This window comes from Pseudorasbora parva, chromosome 22 (assembly GCF_024679245.1).
Source record: "Pseudorasbora parva isolate DD20220531a chromosome 22, ASM2467924v1, whole genome shotgun sequence".
Taxonomy (NCBI): domain Eukaryota; kingdom Metazoa; phylum Chordata; class Actinopteri; order Cypriniformes; family Gobionidae; genus Pseudorasbora; species Pseudorasbora parva.
This window is the reverse complement of record NC_090193.1, coordinates 35,345,913-35,366,673: the sequence shown is the minus strand read 5'-3', so window position 1 is coordinate 35,366,673 and position 20,761 is coordinate 35,345,913. Positions and strand designations below refer to the sequence as shown.

The 20,761-nt window shown below is 35.9% G+C and overlaps 1 protein-coding gene across 1 annotated transcript; it reads right to left on the bottom strand.

Annotated features, from left to right (window-relative positions):
• Positions 1-1,541: 1,541 nt before the first annotated feature.
• On the bottom strand, positions 1,542-19,285 carry mfsd4aa (major facilitator superfamily domain containing 4Aa). The gene is made up of 10 exons (XM_067431582.1): positions 18,936-19,285; positions 15,054-15,252; positions 9,848-10,084; positions 7,070-7,238; positions 6,789-6,904; positions 6,515-6,688; positions 4,446-4,593; positions 2,147-2,217; positions 1,904-2,024; positions 1,542-1,621 (listed from the first exon to the last, which is right to left on the bottom strand). The coding sequence occupies exons 1-10, from the start codon at positions 19,169-19,171 to the stop codon at positions 1,542-1,544; spliced, it is 1,551 nt and encodes a 516-aa protein (XP_067287683.1). The 5' UTR covers positions 19,172-19,285.
• Positions 19,286-20,761: the final 1,476 nt, after the last annotated feature.

The window sequence follows — 20,761 nt, the reverse complement described above, 5'->3', positions numbered from 1 at the left end:
GTACAACTTTTTGGCTTGTGTCTTCTTCAAATACAGCTGCAGAAAGCTGACCTCATTTATGCTGCATTTGTGTTAACGTTAGCATGTTTGACACCTGCGTAAACCAGAAAAAAAAACGAATTAAAATGTACCCAGGCCAAGAGAAATACGCTGACACATCAACCTCTCACAATCAGGTTGGCCCACCTGAACGCAGAGGTCACTGGCTTTAGAGGGACCGTCAGACCTGAAGCCGTGCAACACAATACAAGGAAACTTTTCCAGGAAGACAGTAGGATGTCCTTTTGACCGTAATCTGTTCACCACAAACGCGTTTATGAGCACATCGGCTTTGGCAGAGAAGAAATTGGCAGCTGATCTGTAAAATTGTCAATAGGATTTGATTGAAGTTATGAAGAACAGTTGCTTTAAAAGAAAATCTTTATGTAATTGAACTGTATTTTTACATTGTAACGTTGATCCAATAAGAACCCATCTTCTTCAATCACCGGTTACATTCAATTGCTGATTGGTCAGTGTGTTTCCGACAATAAACACAAAGCCAATATATTTGTTTGAAAAGTTACTGTATTGCACATATTAAATTACATTGCTGCCACCAAGCATGATTAGATTATGACTTGCACATTTCATTCATTCATCAAAAATACTTCTATACAAAAATAAACCTTTAGTTCAAGATCTTTTAACACTCCATGTTTTTTTTTTTTTAGCTTAAGAATTCAATTATTTGCATGACTTTAGCATATTTGTTCCTGTCCCATTAGCGATGGGAATGTCCCTGAGTCAACGACACCATTGTCCCTTTGCTTCCGTCATTATTGTCATCCAACTTTTCCGTTTTTAAAGGGTTAGTTCACCCAATAATTAAATTGATGTCATTAACTCCTCACCCTAATGTCATTCCACACCCGTAAGACCTCCGTTCATCTTCAGAACACAGTTTAAGATATTTTATATTTAGTCCGAGAGCGTATGCAAGTGTATGCACACTATACTGTCCATGTCCAGAAAGAGAATAAAAGCATCATCAGAGTAGTCCATATGAGACATCAGTTAGTTCATTAGAATCTCTTGAAGCATCGGAAATACAGGATTCATCTCATGTCTGAAACTGCTCAAATCACGTGACAATAGCGATCCGAATCATGAATCGATTCACTGATTCATGACCGTTTGAATCTTTATTTGAGGATTGAACACAAACGCGGAAGAGAAGACAATGCTGAATAAAGTCGTAGTTTTTGTGATTTTTGGACCAAAATGTATTTCCGATGCTTCAAGAGATTCTAATGAACTAACTGATGTCTCATATGGACTACTCTGATGATGTTTTTATTCCCTTTCTGGACATGGACAGTATAGTGTGCATACACTTGCATACGCTCTCGGACTAAATATAAAATATCTTAAACTGTGTTCTGAAGATGAACGGAGGTCTTACGGGTGTGGAACGACATTAGGGTGAGTCATTAATGACATCTATTTCATTTTTGGGTGAACTAACCCTTTAAGGATCCATTGATGCTTTTTGCTCTGTCTCATGAGTTCAACACAGCATCAGAACAGGTCTTGATCCCATTTTCCTCTGGTCTTTCCGTATAGGAGTTATTGGGTAAAGCTGTGGGGGGGGAAAATTGAGAAAATTCTTTAGATGGTTGCGCTCTCTGCTTGGTTACAAACATTCTTCCAAATATCTTATTTTGTGTTCAGCAGAACAAAGAAAATCATACAGGATTGGAACAACATGAGGGTGAGTAAATAATGACAGAATTTTCATTTTTGGGTGACCTATCCCTTTAAGGAAGGCTAACTGTCAAATAAAAAAAAGGAACAGTTTGACACCCCTGCGCTAAATGCACCCGGTTATGAGCGGCAATGTGCATTCAGAGAGTCGGCGCACCTTCTGTGAAGTTTCTGTGATTTTGCTTGACGAAGTACAGTAAAATGAAGAATGCGAATCCCAGGCAGCCGAAGAGCATTCCACACACCAGGAAGCTGAAGCTACCTTGATAGTGCATCACCTGAGGTGGGGGAAGAGACTCAAATCAATACAATTACAAACAGTTTTACTTTGAGCTTAGTTGGTAAAGCATCATGGCATAACATGGGGTTAAATTCCTAATGCGATATAAGTCAGGCCTACCGAACCCACGAGCACCTGGAGTAACATCTCCCCCATCCCGGCACCGGTCACCAGCACTGTGGTGGCACAACCTGAAGATGAAACCAAACTATCAACTCGGATTTTCAACTGCGGCCATCTTTGTCAAGACTCAAACTCTTTGTCAAGACTCAAACTCTTTGTCAAGATTATGCAGCAGATTAACTTGCCAATAAAATCTAATGACAATTGTTTGAGAACTTCAGCTAAAATGAACCTGAATTAAAGGTGTCATGAACTTTTATACTGTTGTCTGAGGTCAATTTGAAATTTGCATGGTTTTTACATTCAAAAACATCATAACTCAGTAATAAACAATTTTCTACACAGGTTTTCAGGGTCTCTCCAAAACACTGATTCATTCTTTTATTACTTGGCCCACCTTATCGGCGGATATAGGCGCAACTATATGGGATAGTTGCAAATAAGGGATTCTCCAGCCTGTGACAGTTGCTGGTATGCTCTGTTAGACACGTCACGTACACTTAATCAATACGATCTGTAACAATGCAATAGCTACTATCGCATATAGAAAACATGTTTTACTCACGTAAGTGTGCCGCACTATTCCTGTCGTATACAATATAGAAGAGACAGCTTTGTGTTTTAATCTCAATATGTCATTAAATCCAGTGTCGACCTGAGTCTTGTTTACACACGATTATCTTCGGCGTGTTTATTGCTCGTTAACGCGATCATTTTAGCTCCATGAGTCGGTGGGCGGGGCTAAAGAAGTATAAATAGAGGCGGGGTTTCACCCTTCTAATACGTCACTGATTTGAGAGCCTCATTTTCTGGGCCTGGTGTCTATAAAAGCTTTTCTTTGACTAACAAGGAAGTTTTCAGCTCTGAAACTTACAGGATATTCTTAAAATATCAGATATATCAAAAGCTCAAGGGAAAGCTGATTTCTCAATTCATCACCCCTTTAAGGAGACCTAAGATGATTTAAGGAAAAATGTAAATGCAATTATTCTGATAGAAATTGATTGATATAAAATGTGATTTAAAACCAAAAAAACTTCTTGTCTGTAGGTATGCGCAGTTTGGTAGAGGATTTTGTGATTATATAAAAATGACAAAATGATAAATATGATAAATATTAATATAAATATTAAACAAACATTATTAAGGCCGTCAAATTGATTAATCGCATCTAACAAAATTATGTGTTACATTTTTATTTAAATATTAGTATTATATTTAAATATTTTGTGTGTGTAGTCCATATACAGTATATATATATATATATATATATATATATATATATATATATATATATATATATATAAAATGGGTCTCTCTCTCTCTCTCTCTCTCTCTCTCTATAAATATATATATATATATATATATATATATATATACACACTCACGCACACATATACACATTATATTAAAATACACTTATGTTCGATATGATTTATCGATTTGACCACTAAAAAATACTTTTTAATATTTCACTGTAAAATAAAATCTGAGTATTTAAGAAAAGTAATATAATGATAACTGTATTTTACAGTACAACAAATATTTATGGCTGACTTAATTTCTTAACTTTCAAACATTAAACCTCAGGGAGACCTTAAAGCTTCTCTTTTGCTGGCAAGCGCTATTAATTACAAGTTTGGAAAAATAGTTTCGTTCCCAAATAACAAAATATATTTAGATTGTTGCAATATTGTTCTTTTGGCTCAATTTTATTGAATCATAAAGCCCTATGTAAACTCACATTGCATTTTTAAGGCAGATCCGTTTAACACACTCATGATGTCTCTCAATAAGCTTAAAGCAGCGATGGGATTTCTTGCATTTATTTTTTCTTCGAGTGGTTCATCTCGTTTTTGTATCCATATGAATTTCAACATCTGCTACAGCTGCGACCAGTCCATTCATTCATTTAAGGTCCAGATCCGCAGGAGGTTTTTAATGATGATGATACTTTTAATCGCTCTATCCTAACCAATCCCCAAAGTTGCTCCGTACAGAGGGCTCAGTAATTAGACATTTATTTCAAAATAATTTCTCCCAGAGGCTTTGACCGCTGGGCTTAAAAAGGATTGTCTCTGCCATAAGACGAGACCTTTCAGGCCGACCCGTCCCACAAGGCCAACAGTGGAAAGAATTAAACGGGGAGGCTTCTGTTGCCTTGGACTCAGCGGTAAACCTTGAGTCAATACTGAACTGCAAAACCACCAATGGCTACTGTCAAATCAATGAAAGCCATAGACAAAAAGGCGATTTAACATTGCCGGAGACAGCGGCGGTCCATCTGTCGCAATACCTTTGTACTCCAGGATGTCTTCAGTGAGCGCTAGCATGCAGGGGAAAATACTGCTTATAAATAGGCCGAGACAGCAGGTGCCGATGAAGAGGAACACACTACTGTTGGAGAAGATCAGCAGCAGAAGTAGTGTGACTATCACACCCACCTACGACAGAACAGAAGAGGGAGTTTTTGCATTTGGACACGCACCAGCAATGAAGCCTTTGTTATTTGAGGTCAACACCTCTGCTTTATCAGCAGAGGAACGGAAATTAAGCAGCCCGCTGTCATAAACTTTTGCTGCAAATAAAAGCATGGAATGACAAAGGAGCCTCAGACACACCAGATAAACAAATGTCCCAACTGGCAAATGGACAGGGCAGAGCAGGATGCAGAATAAGGATGTTTGTTCCTGTTCATGGTTTCCCTTGGTGCATTGTGGGTGACACACCTGTTTGATAGTGTAAACCACTTTTATAGTCCATTGTATTTAACATGAGTTTGTGACTGAAGAGAGCATGTAATGGACAGATAAATGATGCTTCGCTAAGCTCCGCCTCTCTTGGTTATTGTTGTCAAGTTTCACAGATCTTCACATTTCTACACCGCTTTCACTATAATACTCTGTAATGATGATTAAAACTGGAATAATAATAATAATAATACTTACAGAAAATGATAACTAACATTACATTCAAATTCAGTATTTTAATAATTTACTATGAGCCTATTCTTTATTTCTGTTAAATGAACACTCCACCGGTTTTAGAAATAGGGCTTATTCAGCTACTTTCCTACATTTAGATATGTGGGAAAATGCATTTTTGTCTCAGTGCATGCATTGTTTTAGTTTGGCAGGGTCGCCGCTAGTTTAGCTTAGCATAATGAATGGAATCCTATGTTGCCAGTTAGCATGTCCCGAGTAACAACACCTAATTACTTCTTGTGGCCTGCATATTCACAACGAGTAGCGATGCAGATTAACACTAGGCGATTTCCTAGGCAGATGTTGACTTGGGACTATATTATGGGGAAGCACAGACGAAGCACTGCTACTTGGGCTCAGAGATATAACGCAACACACTGCGATCGCTCAACAGCCGGAGGACGTGAGGATGAGAGCCGTGATATCTCTGCGTCCAGGTAGCAGTGCTTCGCCTGCATCGCTATTTGTACTTGGTGTGAATACGCAGGCCACAAGAAGTAATTAGGTGTTGTTACTCGGGACATGCTAGCTGGAAACATAGGATTCCATTAATTATGCTAAGCTAACATAATGAATGGAATCCTAGCGGCGACCCTGCCTAAGTAAAACAATGCATGCACTGAGACAAAAAATGCATTTGCCCACATATCTAAATGTAGGAAAGAAGCTGAATAAGCCCTATTTCTAAAACCGGAGGAGTGTTCCTTTAATTTTCACAATTTTACTATTGGTCAAATGTAAAACACAACATATTTTTAATGTTTTCGAAAAAGCCTCTTCTGCTCAACAAGGCTGAATTTATTTGATCAAAAATACAGTCAAAATAGTAGATTGTAAAATATTATTAAAAAAATATATATTTGAATATATTGTAAAATTAAATATATTCCTGTGATGTCATCAACTCATGTCTTCAGTGTCACATGATCCTTCAGAAATCATTCTGATATGATGATTTGCTGTTTAGAAATTATAAAATGTATTATTATAACTGAGGTTGAAAACAGTTGTGCAGATTAATATTTTTATATATAACACCGTATAACACTACTATTTAAATGTCTGGAGTAAATACAAATATTTTTATACATTGATTAAACGTGACGTTTATAAAAAAATTAAAATATATGTTAATAATAATAAATGTTTCTTGAGCAGCAAATCATCATGTTATTTCTGAAGGATCATGGGACACTGTAGACTGGAGTAATGAACAGTAATAAATTACATTTAAAAACATGTTAAACAGAAGTTCTTCAAAATATTACAGATCAAACCAATGCAGTTTTTTTGCCATTAGATACTTCTTTTAAAACTATAAGAACAAATGGAACTGACCTCAGACTTTCAAACGCTAGTGTATATGCCCTGCGTTACACACCTGACTGATGGTGAGCAATCGGACGGGTTTAAAGTGGTAAGACAGGGGTATGGCGGACAGGCGGCCGACGGTAATAGCCGCCCAGAAGACGCAGGTCAAGTAGCCGGCGGTCTTGTGAGGTAGATTCATAGGGGGCTCCACTGCGTAGGTGTACACGAAGCCTGTGTATGAGCCCTGAGGAGCGTGAGATTAAATAATACATGACTTCAAGTAATTAAGCAAATACTGTTCAATTACAGAGCTGAAGCGGCTGTGAAGTGCTAATCCTGCTTACCACTATACCGTCAAAACAGAAGAGCACCAGACCCCCGAGGATATGGATCCCAAAGAAAGACAGCGGAAAGCCGCGCGTGTTGCCAAGGAGACAGCAGCTGAACACGTCTACGTGGCCTGGAGAGACAGAAGAGCTTGAACGATTACAACAACATCCTTTCTGGCTGTTATGCACGTCTAACAGCATGTTTGGCTGGCCCTGTTTCTGACTCGCGTGCCCTTGCGTACATGCCGTTCGTGTCTGACCCAACATGGCCATTATTTAATCAACGTCAGTCTTACTTCTGGAAGTCTCTTTCTGATGTCCAGTGTCTTCTGACAGACCTGTGCTGGTTCCCCAGGTTTTCATCGCCAACACGTCTCCGTTGAGTAAACGTCGACTGGGGTCAGATCCGCACGCGAACAGCCGCTCGCGATACATCAGGACGAATATCGCGATGGGTACCGGAAGCTACACAAAGACAAGACAGAGCATAAGGACACTGAATTAGGCATATCTGATTCATAAAGGAATCATTCTTTTGAACAGGTGTTCTTAAAAGGGTTCTGCTAAACCAATTTGCAAAGCATTCATAAAACTCTATATACACTATAATAATGAAGACTTGATGGACGCTGATGGAAACCTTAAGCAGCAACATTAATTAAAACATAGTAGCCTAGTGTGAATGTATACGGACTAATTTAAACTTCCGATGCTGTCCGATCAGAACAGTTTCAAACCGTCCATTACAATCAATAAACAGTTCAGGAATCGTTTTCAGCATCACTCAGATGCAGAAAATATAACCAAATATCATCCTTGTTCATTCAGTAGAAAACATAAAATTATTATTTAACTAGCATTTGTGTTCTTGCATGAAACTTTTTCAATAAATTATTTATTTTTATTTGAATAAATAGAGATTCTGCCATTCACATGTTTGGGGTCTCTAAAGATTTGTTTCTGAAAAAAGTATCTTATGCTCATAGGTAATATATTTAATGTTTTCTATTTGAATATATTTTAAAATGCAATTTATTTCTGTGATCAAAGCTGAATTTTCAGCATCATTATTCCAGTCTTCAGTGTCACGTGATCCTTCAGAAATCATTCTAATAGGATGATTTGCTGCTCAAGAAATATTTATTATAATTATTATTATCGAGTTTGAAAACAGTTGTGTAACTTAATATTTTTATGGAAACAGTGATTCTTTTTTTCATAAGATTCTTTGATAACAAAGTTCAAAATAACAGCATTTGTAACATTATAAATGTCTTTACTGCCATTTTTGATACATTTAATAAAAAAATCATTCTGACCCTACATTTTGAAAAAAAAAAAAATATTTACGACTTTTTTCTTGCAATTTCTCAGAATGGTATGGAGATATAAACTTGCGATTCAGGTCAGTTTTTATTTACCTCAAAGTTTATATCTCGCAATTCTGAGACAAAAAGTCACTACTTTTACATTTTTTATTCAGTTTATATATATATAATGAAGAGGGGATTCTGAAATCCACTGCCGCTTCAATATACCTGTATATATTTATATCCTAATTAACTTCATAATCAAAACTTTAATCAATATTTATCCTATATTATAATGATTCTATCCAGTTATGATTTTGCTTTAGTTTCTTGTTTTCTAAAGTGTGTATTTGGTCTCTGAGGAGTGACTGAGGGTCTGGCCTAGAGATGTGTGATGTGTCACAAAACACTGGCAACAAGGTCGTGTGTTTGGATTTTGGAGGCATCACACACCCCTAACATGTCAGGAGTGCAGTAACAGGGTTTGCTCACTTAGCCCGGCTTCCAGAGATAAAATATGGATTTGTCTTTCATTTAATTTATTATATTTTATTCCTTTTATATTTACTTTTACTGAAAGACTAAAGACTCAAGATGAATATTGCCTGTACTATTGTGTGTCCCTCTTACTGAAAGAAAGCACATGCTATCAGTATGTTTTGGTAAGAACTGGTTAGAACTGGAGCTTAATCAGCTCCAACCTTGGAGAGACTGTGTATCTGTGTATGTGCGCAATATTCTCTGTTACAGATCAGTGTTGAGAATGGTGTACAATAGGCTCCCTAAGAGATGGATGGACTTGTTGTTCTGGGTGCCTGCTCCAGATCTGGAAGGTCACTATGGGCCTAATTCTGGGGTGAAAGCGTCAACAAGTGACACACCAGTGGAAACGTGCATCAGATGAACTAACTCGAGTGGAAATTTACCATGACTGTGCATTGTCTCTGAGCCAATCAGAAGCATCCACAGTGCAGTAACGACGTGGATAAGACCTTGAAAACGGTATAACTGTTGGGACAATTGTATGTACGATAGGGCGAGGCAACGAGACGGTGAGAGAGGGAGCGCGGCCTACAAACTCCTTGTGAGACTTGAAGCTGGCTTCTGCTTTTGAAACTGCAATCTATTCTTAAGTAGATCTTTCTTTAAATTAATTGCAATCCTGACTCTGTCTTCCTTTCTTCACTACTGGTCCATAAGCTGTTAACCCCTAACAAGGCACATCTCAATGTCAGGAAACGTGATACCTGACTGCATGTCAATATCCGTGGATCACTGGAACTTTAGTAAGTTATAGGGTTAGTTCACCCAAAAATGAAATTTATGTCATTAATGACTCACCCTAATGTCGTTCCACACCCGTGTTCATGATTCCGATCGCCAATGTCACGTGATTTCAGCAGTTTGACACGCGATCCGAATCATGAATCAATCCGCTGATTCATAACCGTTTGAATCTTTATTTGAGGATTGAACACAAACGCGGAAGAGAAGACAATGCTAAGTAAAGTCGTAGTTGTTATTTTTGGACCAAAATGTATTTTCGATGCTTCAAGAGACTCTAATGAACTAACTGATGTCACATATGGACTACTCTGATGATGTTTTTATTCCCTTTCTGGACATGGACAGTATAGTGTGCATACACGTGATTCAAAATCACGTTGCCATTGTTACAATAATCCATCAGCTATTGTTCTGATTGCATGCCACTCTTAAAATCCTTTGAATACAATGTCAAAACTCAAGACAGCTGGAACTTACATTGATGAGAGCCATGATCCAGAAGGCGTAGGAGACGTTGGTGACCACCTGTCCCTCGGTGTGGAGGTGGACAATGGACTCGTTGGGCATAAGCCTGCCTGTGAGTTTGTTCCTCAGGTGCGTTAACGATGTTGCATTGGCGCTGCTGTTCCCAATCACACAGCTGGTCTCAGACAGGAAGGGGTCAGCGATGAGGGGACTCACTAACGCCCCGAGACCTACAAAGAAATGAAGGGCCTGGAAGAGAAGATGGAGGAGAAGCAGCGATGATGTTCTTCTGACACAAGATTCTCACAGAGCAAGTTTATGAAACAGTCTAATTGGATGCGTGTTTAAGGCGGTTGAGTGATGCTCACTTTGTGTCATGCCTAAAACATGCCTTGTGATGAAATATTATAATATGCCAAGATTCAATGATATAGTTATGCTAATTAACCTAATGAAAAATTATATTATTTGATCGATCCTTGATGTGTTACTTTAGCATTATTTACAGTCTTGTTCAAAATAATAGCAGTACAATGTGACTAACCAGAATAATCAAGGTTTTTAGTATATTTTTTATTGCTACGTGGCAAACAAGTTACCAGTAGGTTCAGTAAATTCTCAGAAAACAAATGAGACCCAGCATTCATGATATGCACGCTCTTAAGGCTGTGCAATTGGGCAATTAGTTGAATTAGTTGAAAGGGGTGTGTTCAAAAAAATAGCAGTGTGGCATTCAATCACTGAGGTCATCAATTTTGTGAAGAAACAGGTGTGAATCAGGTGGCCCCTATTTAAGGATGAAGCCAACACTTGTTGAACATGCATTTGAAAGCTGAGGAAAATGGGTCGTTCAAGACATTGTTCAGAAGAACAGCGCACTTTGATTAAAAAGTTGATTAGAGAGGGGAAAACCTATAAAGAAGTGCAAAAAATGATAGGCTGTTCAGCTAAAATGATCTCCAATGCCTTAAAATGGAGAGCAAAACCAGAGAGACGTGGAAGAAAACGGAAGACAACCATCAAAATGGATAGAAGAATAACCAGAATGGCAAAGGCTCAGCCAATGATCACCTCCAGGATGATCAAAGACAGTCTGGAGTTACCTGTAAGTACTGTGACAGTTAGAAGACGTCTGTGTGAAGCTAATCTATTTTCAAGAATCCCCCGCAAAGTCCCTCTGTTAAAAAAAAGGCATGTGCAGAAGAGATTACAATTTGCCAAAGAACACATCAACTGGCCTAAAGAGAAATGGAGGAACATTTTGTGGACTGATGAGAGTAAAATTGTTCTTTTTGGGTCCAAGGGCCACAGGCAGTTTGTGAGACGACCCCCAAACTCTGAATTCAAGCCACAGTACACAGTGAAGACAGTGAAGCATGGAGGTGCAAGCATCATGATATGGGCATGTTTCTCCTACTATGGTGTTGGGCCTATTTATCGCATACCAGGGATCATGGATCAGTTTGCATATGTTAAAATACTTGAAGAGGTCATGTTGCCCTATGCTGAAGAGGACATGCCCTTGAAACGGTTGTTTCAACAAGACAATGACCCAAAACACACTAGTAAACGGGCAAAGTCTTGGTTCCAAACCAACAAAATTAATGTTATGGAGTGGCCAGCCCAATCTCCAGACCTTAATCCAATTGAGAACTTGTGGGGTGATATCAAAAATGCTGTTTCTGAAGCAAAACCAAGAAATGTGAATGAATTGTGGAATGTTGTTAAAGAATCATGGAGTGGAATAACAGCTGAGAGGTGCCACAAGTTGGTTGACTCCATGCCACACAGATGTCAAGCAGTTTTAAAAAACTAAATATTAGTTTAGTGATTCACAGGATTGCTAAATCCCAGAAAAAAAAAATGTTTGTACAAAATAGTTTTGAGTTTGTACAGTCAAAGGTAGACACTGCTATTTTTTTGAACACACCCCTTTCAACTAATTGCCCAATTGCACAGCCTTAAGAGCGTGCATATCATGAATGCTGGGTCTCATTTGTTTTCTGAGAATCTACTGAACCTACTGGTAACTTGTTTGCCACGTAGCAATAAAAAATATACTCAAAACCTTGATTATTCTGGTTAGTCACTTTGTACTGCTATTATTTTGAACAAGACTGTATATTCTATTTGTTTTTTTGTTTTGTTTTTTTAATAAGCGTTTATTTCCAAAAATGTATTTATTATTTTAAAATTTTTATTTTTTATGTCATACTTTTATTAAAAGTAAATCAAAATGGTGTATACTTTTTCTTGTAATAATACTATTTAGGTTTGCTATTTATTTTTGTTTTAGTTTACTTCGAATTTTCAAATAGGTTTTCACCTAACATTTACGTTTTGTTTTGTTTATTTTGCTTTATTTCAGTTAAAAAACTATTTTATTTTTATTTTTAATGGTTTAGTTAACAATAATAACCCTGGTGTTTTTAATATCGATATGTTTATATGCCAAAATATAATGATGCTTGAAACAGCTTATCGTTATGGTAATAAACCTAATGAAAAATAATAAATTATATTATTTATTGAACATTGATATGTTATTGATTGTTATGTAACATTATTAATATTCCAGTCGTTTGTATCTATACTTTTAATTAGCTTTTATTGTTTATTTCCATTTCAAAAAATTTTTATGCCATACTTTTATTAAAAATAATTAAAAATGAAATAAAAATTACATTAAACCTAAATGCTAATATTACAAGAAAACATAAACATAATTTTTATCTACTCATTTCCTTTGGCAGCATTTCATTTTTATTTAGTTTTTCACTTAATTTCTTTTTGTTTTATTATTTTATTTTATATTTTAGCTTTATTTCAATTATCAACATTTTTGAATAATTTTAGTTAATAACCCAGTTTTTTAAATATTGATTTTTTTTTAGTTTACTTATTTCCATCTGCAACATTTCTAATTTTCATTTAGTTTTTTGCTTAATCATTTTATATAAATTTTTGTATTATTTTATTTAAAATTTTATCTCAATCATCAAAAATGTTTTTAATCATTTTAGTTAATAATAACCCTGGTGTTTTTTAATATTGATAGGTTTCAAACAGAATAAACCACTCAAGATACGCACCACAGTAATTTTACAACCATGGTAAATTCAATAAGTCATGCCCTTTTGTGTCATATTGTTTCAATATGACTATACATCAGTGTGTGATCGATTATGTTTGATTACACTATATATATCTGTAACTCATGAAAGTATTGTGCAAGTTTATCTTTAAAAAACAAAAACAAATCCTGTAATATATGACTGTACAGACAGCATTCCAAGAGTGCTAATGTAACAATGTATTTAATTGGCACAAATAAACAAGCTGTGTATGAAATATCAATTTCATATTTATGAAACTGGTACAGCAACATCACACTCCCTATTGTTATAGCTCTGAATAGCTGCAAGACTGGTGTGGTTTGCTTTTTTGTTAAGAATTTTTAACCCTTTTGAAAACTGAGGGTCTACTTCCTTTTTTACTTAAAGCATAATGTGGAATTTCTAAAATGACAAAGTGGAATCTTTACAATAATAATGAAACTGGTTCTGTGAGTGCCTAACAGTATCCTATAGATTTTGCATATAGCTTGTTTTTTAAGATGTCTTTAAGTAGTTTGAGGATTAATGGTACCTTAACATGCTATCAGAATTATTGTAAATACGAGTTTTCTAGATAATAATTGGACATGGATGCCCTCTTGTATTTACCACTAGGAAGCTCAGGAATGATTTTGATATATATATATAAAACAACAATACTGGACTGAAATAGCAGAATCTCATCTTGATAGCGTGGTAAAGGTTTATGATTGTCAATGAATAGGACTCTTAATATAATTTTGGCTTTAATAAGATTTTCCCAATAAATAAGCATGAATAAACCTGGCGTCCCCCATGGTTTCTATTCTTTCCGACAACAAAGCATTTGAATCTGATGAGCTTGTAATCACGACTTCAGAAGTGGGTAATATTTTTGCATTTTGCTCTCCGTATGTGTGAGGGATGAATGCCAATGATGAGAAAAACACATCAGCTCAAACAAACCTACAATTTAATCTGCATATCAATCATCTTCTTTAATATAAATAGTTTCAAATGCTAAATTTAACACCCACAATCATTCACAACAAAGTTTAATTTCTTGTGAGTGACCCCCCCCACCCCTTAAATTATGACTCAACATGGCCAGTGATGATTTCAAGTGTAAAATGTGTTGAAAGTCATCATGAATTGCCATGTAATGAGATTTACTTAGTGAGTAAGCACTGTATTCAATGAGGAAAAACTGTGTAGTGTGCCAAAATGCTCATGCTTTATGCCCTATATAATATATATATATATATATATATATATATATATATATATATATATATATATATATATATATATATATATATATATATATATATATATATATATAGCCTATAATTAATTAGATTAATTTTTTTAATCGAGTCCCGGCCCTAAATATATACTTATAACTTATAGTTATTATTATAAGTGTTAAAAAGTATATATATATATATATATATATATATATATATATATATATATATATATATATATATATATATAATTATTAATAATAACTATAACTTATAAGTTTGAATATTTAAATTAAAGGCTGTTCTTGAGCAGCAATAATTGATTCATCATATCAAATGATCATATTAGAATGATTTCTAAAATATGTGAATGTAGACTGGAGTAATAATGCAGAAAATTCAGCTTTAATCACATAATTAAATTATAATATATTACATATTCAAAGTTTTTTTTATATTGTAATAATATTTGACAGTTTTACTGTAGTTTTGATCAAATAAATGCAGCCTTAGTGAGCACCAGAGACTTCTTTTTGAAATAGAAAAATATATGATATAAGACTTGAGTTTGCATGTTTATTTAATTTGCTCAAATCCTGGCCTAATATGTAGTATTTTTATTTTATTTTTTAAAACAAAACAAGCAAAATTGTTTTCAGTGATTATCATATTTTTGGAATGAGTAACTGACATTTTCATAATAACTTCCTTTGTACTCATTTTTGTAAAAGTCAAACAGGTTTCAAGGGTGGGTAAAAAAACAACAATTTTCTGCTTAAAGTAAATGATCAGAGTACATTGCGTGCAAGGACTTCATTTAGACGTGAATGTGAAATACCACAGCGTTTCAGATACCATTTGACTGAATACACTAACCTGCAGAAAAACAGTGGAGTCTTTCTGGTAGATCTTGACCAGTTGTAGGTTGGATATGGTGTCAATGATGCCCATGGCAAGACCAGACACTGCCAAGGCAAACGCCAACATGAGCAGCTTATGGCATAGTGGGATGATGGCAAAAACCACAGAGATGATGAGTGTGGACAGAGCCAAAGCTGACAAAGAATTCACAAGCCTGAGACAAACAAAAAGGACATTGGGGGGTTAAAAACAAGGCATAAACAAAAATACATAAAAGTAATAGTACTAGTAGTCAGGGTTGGGTGGCATAACACTTAAATAGAGTGACTGAGCATGTTTAGTAGTATGTTATAAAGAAAAGTTTCAAACACATACCACCTGAAACAGCCTCGGGTAAGTTTTTAGAAAAAAAGTTTTTCTTTCTGGCGTCTCTGACTTCATTTTCACCTTGGCCTAATTAAATTCTGTTTGCATGGCTTATCAAATGCTGCTTCTACAGATAACAGATGGGTATGTGACACATTTACTTTCTATCAGTTTTAAAGGGACAGTTCATCTAAAAATGATGGAGATGAAACGCGCTGCGTAACACGAGAATGAACCTCATTGGTTCTTGAGGGAGATGAAACGCGCTGCGTAACACGAGAATGAACCTCATTGGTTCTTGAGGGAGATGAAACGCGCTGCGTAACACGAGAATGAACCTCATTGGTTCTTGAGGGAGATGAAACGCGCTGCGTAACACGAGAATGAACCTCATTGGTTCTTGAGGGAGATGAAACGCGCTGCGTAACACGAGAATGAACCTCATTGGTTCTTGAGGGAGATGAAACGCGCTGCGTAACACGAGAATGAACCTCATTGGTTCTTGAGGAAGCTCAAACGTGATGCGTAACACGAGAATGAACCTCATTGGTTCTTGAGAGAGATGAAACGCGCTGCGTAACACGAGAATGAACCTCATTGGTTCTTGAGAGAGATGAAACGCGCTGCGTAACACGAGAATGAACCTCATTGGTTCTTGAGAGAGATGAAACGCGCTGCGTAACACGAGAATGAACCTCATTGGTTCTTGAGAGAGATGAAACGCGCTGCGTAACACGAGAATGAAACTCATTGGTTCTTGAGAGAGATGAAACGCGCTGCGTAACACGAGAATGAACCTCATTGGTTCTTGAGAGAGATGAAACGCGCTGCGTAACACGAGAATGAACCTCATTGGTTCTTGAGAGAGATGAAACGCGCTGCGTAACACGAGAATGAACCTCATCGGTTCTTGAGGAAGCTCAAACGTGATGCGTAACACGAGAATGAACCTCATTGGTTCTTGAGGGAGATGAAACGCGCTGCGTAACACGAGAATAAACCTCATTGGTTCTTGAGAGAGATGAAACGCGCTGCGTAACACGAGAATGAACCTCATTGGTTCTTGAGAGAGATGAAACGCGCTGCGTAACACGAGAATGAACCTCATTGGTTCTTGAGAGAGATGAAACGCGCTGCGTAACACGAGAATGAAACTCATTGGTTCTTGAGAGAGATGAAACGCGCTGCGTAACACGAGAATGAACCTCATTGGTTCTTGAGAGAGATGAAACGCGCTGCGTAACACGAGAATGAACCTCATTGGTTCTTGAGAGAGATGAAACGCGCTGCGTAACACGAGAATGAACCTCATTGGTTCTTGAGAGAGATGAAACGCGCTGCGTAACACGAGAATGAACCTCATCGGTTCTTGAGGAAGCTCAAACGTGATGCGTAACACGAGAATGAACCTCATTGGTTCTTGAGGGAGATGAAACGCGCTGCGTAACACGAGAATAAACCTCATTGGTTCTTGAGAGAGATGAAACGCGCTGCGTAACACGAGAATGAACCTCATTGGTTCTTGAGAGAGATGAAACGCGCTGCGTAACACGAGAATGAACCTCATTTTTTTCAAAGCTCAAACGTGATGTGAAGCATGACACTTTGTTTCATCCAAAATATCTGAAGATGAACACAAGTCTTTCTTGTTTAAATCAACATGAGGGCAAATAATTAATTAATAACAGAATTTTCATTTTTAAATGAAACTTAAAAAGTTTCACACCACAAACTCTCTCACCATGAAGCAAAACAGGCAGAAGTAAACATGGAGCATGTTCTGTTTAAATATATTTAGGTCTGTAAAAAAATAGATAAAGATCTTTTACAAGACAACTGTACACAAACCCACTGAGATGAAGTAATATGACTATCTGTAATGAGGAAAACCAATATAAAAATGTGTTGCAACTACTGTAGTCTGACACAGAGCCATCAAGTGTCCAAATAAAAGCAGTTAAAGGAGATCTGAGGGTCAAATCATGAGAGAAAGAGAGTATTATCTATTGCTACAGCCATGCTAGCTAGTATTTGCATAGTTTTACTAGTTTTACTTTCAGTCAATACTACACATGGACACCTTCCGGTAATGTAAGGGTCTAAGGTAACTAACCAACAAAACAAACTGTAAACAAATATAAACAGCAGTGTAAACTATGCCACGGAAATATTTGCTTATACATATAAAATTAGAGTTACACGGTCTCTTTAAACAAGTAAATATTGTTCCAAACCATGCAAAAAAGCATATTTGGCAAACGTTGGAAAAATGAAAGTGCATTTCTTTATCTGTCAGGCAAAACAACAGCAGGCCAGCGTGTGATTTTATGGCTCGAGTCCCAGATCAGTGAGAAAGCACAACTTTAATGAGCACATGACCACTTTTCCAGACCGAGGCCACGGATGGGTCATTCCCAAAGAAATCTGATAATCATAACTGTTACAAAGTTTAAAGGCTGCAAAAAGTTTACTATCATATTTAGATATGGGTAGGACACATTTGAAATGCCTTATCTCATGAGGAAGTTACAAGGAGTACAATATAGGAGTGGAAAAGTTTTTTACTGCAATATTTACTTTATCAACATTTATTTGAATGGTATTAGAGGCGGATGATATCAGGGCAGCTTACATTAGACTGGATTTTGTGTAGGAATCAGATTAAACACAACACAGAATGGGTTTTAATATCAGCATCATACAGTAATAATCTGCAAATGCAATAATAATATACAGTAATAATTGACATAATTTACAAAAATATTCAGCATAGATACACTGCCATTCAGATCTTATGCTCACCAAAGCTGCATTTATTATATATATATATATATATATATATATATATATATATATATATATATATATATATATATATATATATATATATATATATAGTTTATTGTGAAAAAAGTATTAACATGTAATTTATTCCTGCTCAAGAGTCAAGAAACATTTATGATTTATTATCAATGTTGAAAACAGTTGTGCAAAACTTTTTTTCAGGATTCTTTGATGAACAGAATGTTTAGAAGAACAACATTTATTAAATATAATCGTTTGTAACATTATAAATGTCTTTACTGTCACTTTTGATCATTTTAATTCTTGCTGAATAAATGTATTATTTTCTTTAAGTTATTTTGAACTGTACAATGCTGCAAAAGCTTTCCACTTCAGAAAAAAAACTGTTCTTTTGAACTTTCTGTTCACTTTCTATAACTTTCTGTTCTATTCAGCTTTACACCACATACATAAATTACATTTTAAAATATTTTCAAATAGAAAAGTTATTTTACAATTGAATAATATTTCAAAATATTAGTGTTTTTTACTTATCAAAAACATTTGAACGGCAGTGTTTATAATCGAGTGTTTATACCGGGCAGTGTATCACTTTAGGGGTAACATTTCTTTTTTTTTGTTTTAAAATTATTTTATAGCCTACGACATTCTATATTCCATATTGGTCCAATTAAATCTTACGACACAAATACTGCTGTTAGCTATGTATCCCTCCACAATACTTACGTTTTACTGAAGAAACCACCAATGGTGCTTCCAATAAAGAGGAAAAACTGTTGTGAGAAGAAGACCAAGGTGATCTCCTGTAGGGTGGACTGAGTCTGACATCTCAGGTCCAGAATGGTCGGACCCAGAAAAGCGACACAGAGTCCAAAACTGAAGAACACACTCCAGTATGTGAAAGTATGCTGCCAGTTACAGCGGAATAAAGCGCATATCCGTTCATTAAGAAGATGTTTCATATCGGAGAAAGTGTTTCTTCAGAATTTAGCTACACAGCGCAATTCACACTAGGCAGAAGAAAACTTCTCCAAACTTATTGTAGTCGTGTGTTCAGAGTGAACGCGGAGTGATGCTTGTAAGATTCACGACCGAGTCGATTTCAAATCGGTTCTTTTGAAAGATTCGGTCAAACCGATTCGTTTAGATAAAAAGATGTTTGCGTCCAGTAGCCTATGCTTCTGGTTAATTATCTTATGAATAGATCAAAGGAAATCCGTGGGAAATCATATTGTGAAGCTGGAGCCTGCTTTTGTAGGCTACCTAAATTAAAATAAACAAACTACAATTTATACAAACCTAACAAAATGTTTAATGACAATAAACAACTTTTGAGAACTCCATTGATTGAACGAACCGCCCAAAAAAATTTATGGGAGATCAGTGCTTGTGTCCCCCCCCCCCCCCCCCCCCCCCCCCAAAAAAAAAAAAAAAACACCAATCGACTAATGATTTTAAGCGAACCGATTCACTCCAACAAAATGATTCGCTAAAAAGATTCAAACATCCAATTGTTCCGTGCATCAGGTGTGTTCCTCAAAATTCCGTCTTCAAAGCCAACTTGAAGGTAAGAAATCACGCACGGTTGCCTGAGGCGACATACATATTTTGACTCTCATATTTTCATATTATCAGCCTACCTTCTTCTGACAGGTCCGACACGTTCTTATAGGCCTATCTATGTACAGCTTGGTTAATGTATGTCTTTTGTTACAGCTTGGTTAACACAAACCCACATTCATTTATACACAGGTTTATCTGGCTGCCCAAGTGTCAGTATAAACACTTAGAGCAAATCCTATTTTAAGTTTACTTTGTGAAGTGTACTAATGACAAACAGCACCGTGCAAGACAGACAGTGAGACTATTGTTTGAGACGAGGGCAGTAACATCATAGGCCTAGTTCAACTTAACTTAGTCATTTATTTAGTTAGTTTTTGTTTAATTACTTTTGGCATTTTTGCAGTCACAATACATTCAGCTTCAGAATATCATATAGACAAATCACACAAAATATTTAATATCACATTTCATACAAAAATCTAAATCTTTTATAAAACATTTAGACATCATCTATATTATTCAATAACAGTTTATTATTATTTTTTCTGGCAAAAGTTCACTGAGAATAAAGAAAAAACTTGTCAAAATACATATATTTATATATTAATTATTTTCAATAGAGTATTTAAAATATTTTTCATTTAACACAAAACACATAAATTAGTGCCGCTGCTGCAGTGATGTTAAATCTTCACATGTCATTATATTTGATAGAATTTCTTCTTTGTCAGTCAGTATTTCTGTTCCCTGGTGGTTCTTAAATTATCAAGCTTTTCCTTTCTGTCCACTGCAAAGCTAGCATGTGTTCAGTGCCACTTACAATAAAGAGTAATAGTGCGCTCATTTAAAAAAAAAAACTACAAGATACAGTAGGAGAAGGTGAACAACATAAGGTTTCAATTCCAGGACACTTGCATGCCATGTGCAAATACAGAGTAGCAATTAGCTAAAATGGCACAACTAACATCTGCATGTGCAATTACTTGAAA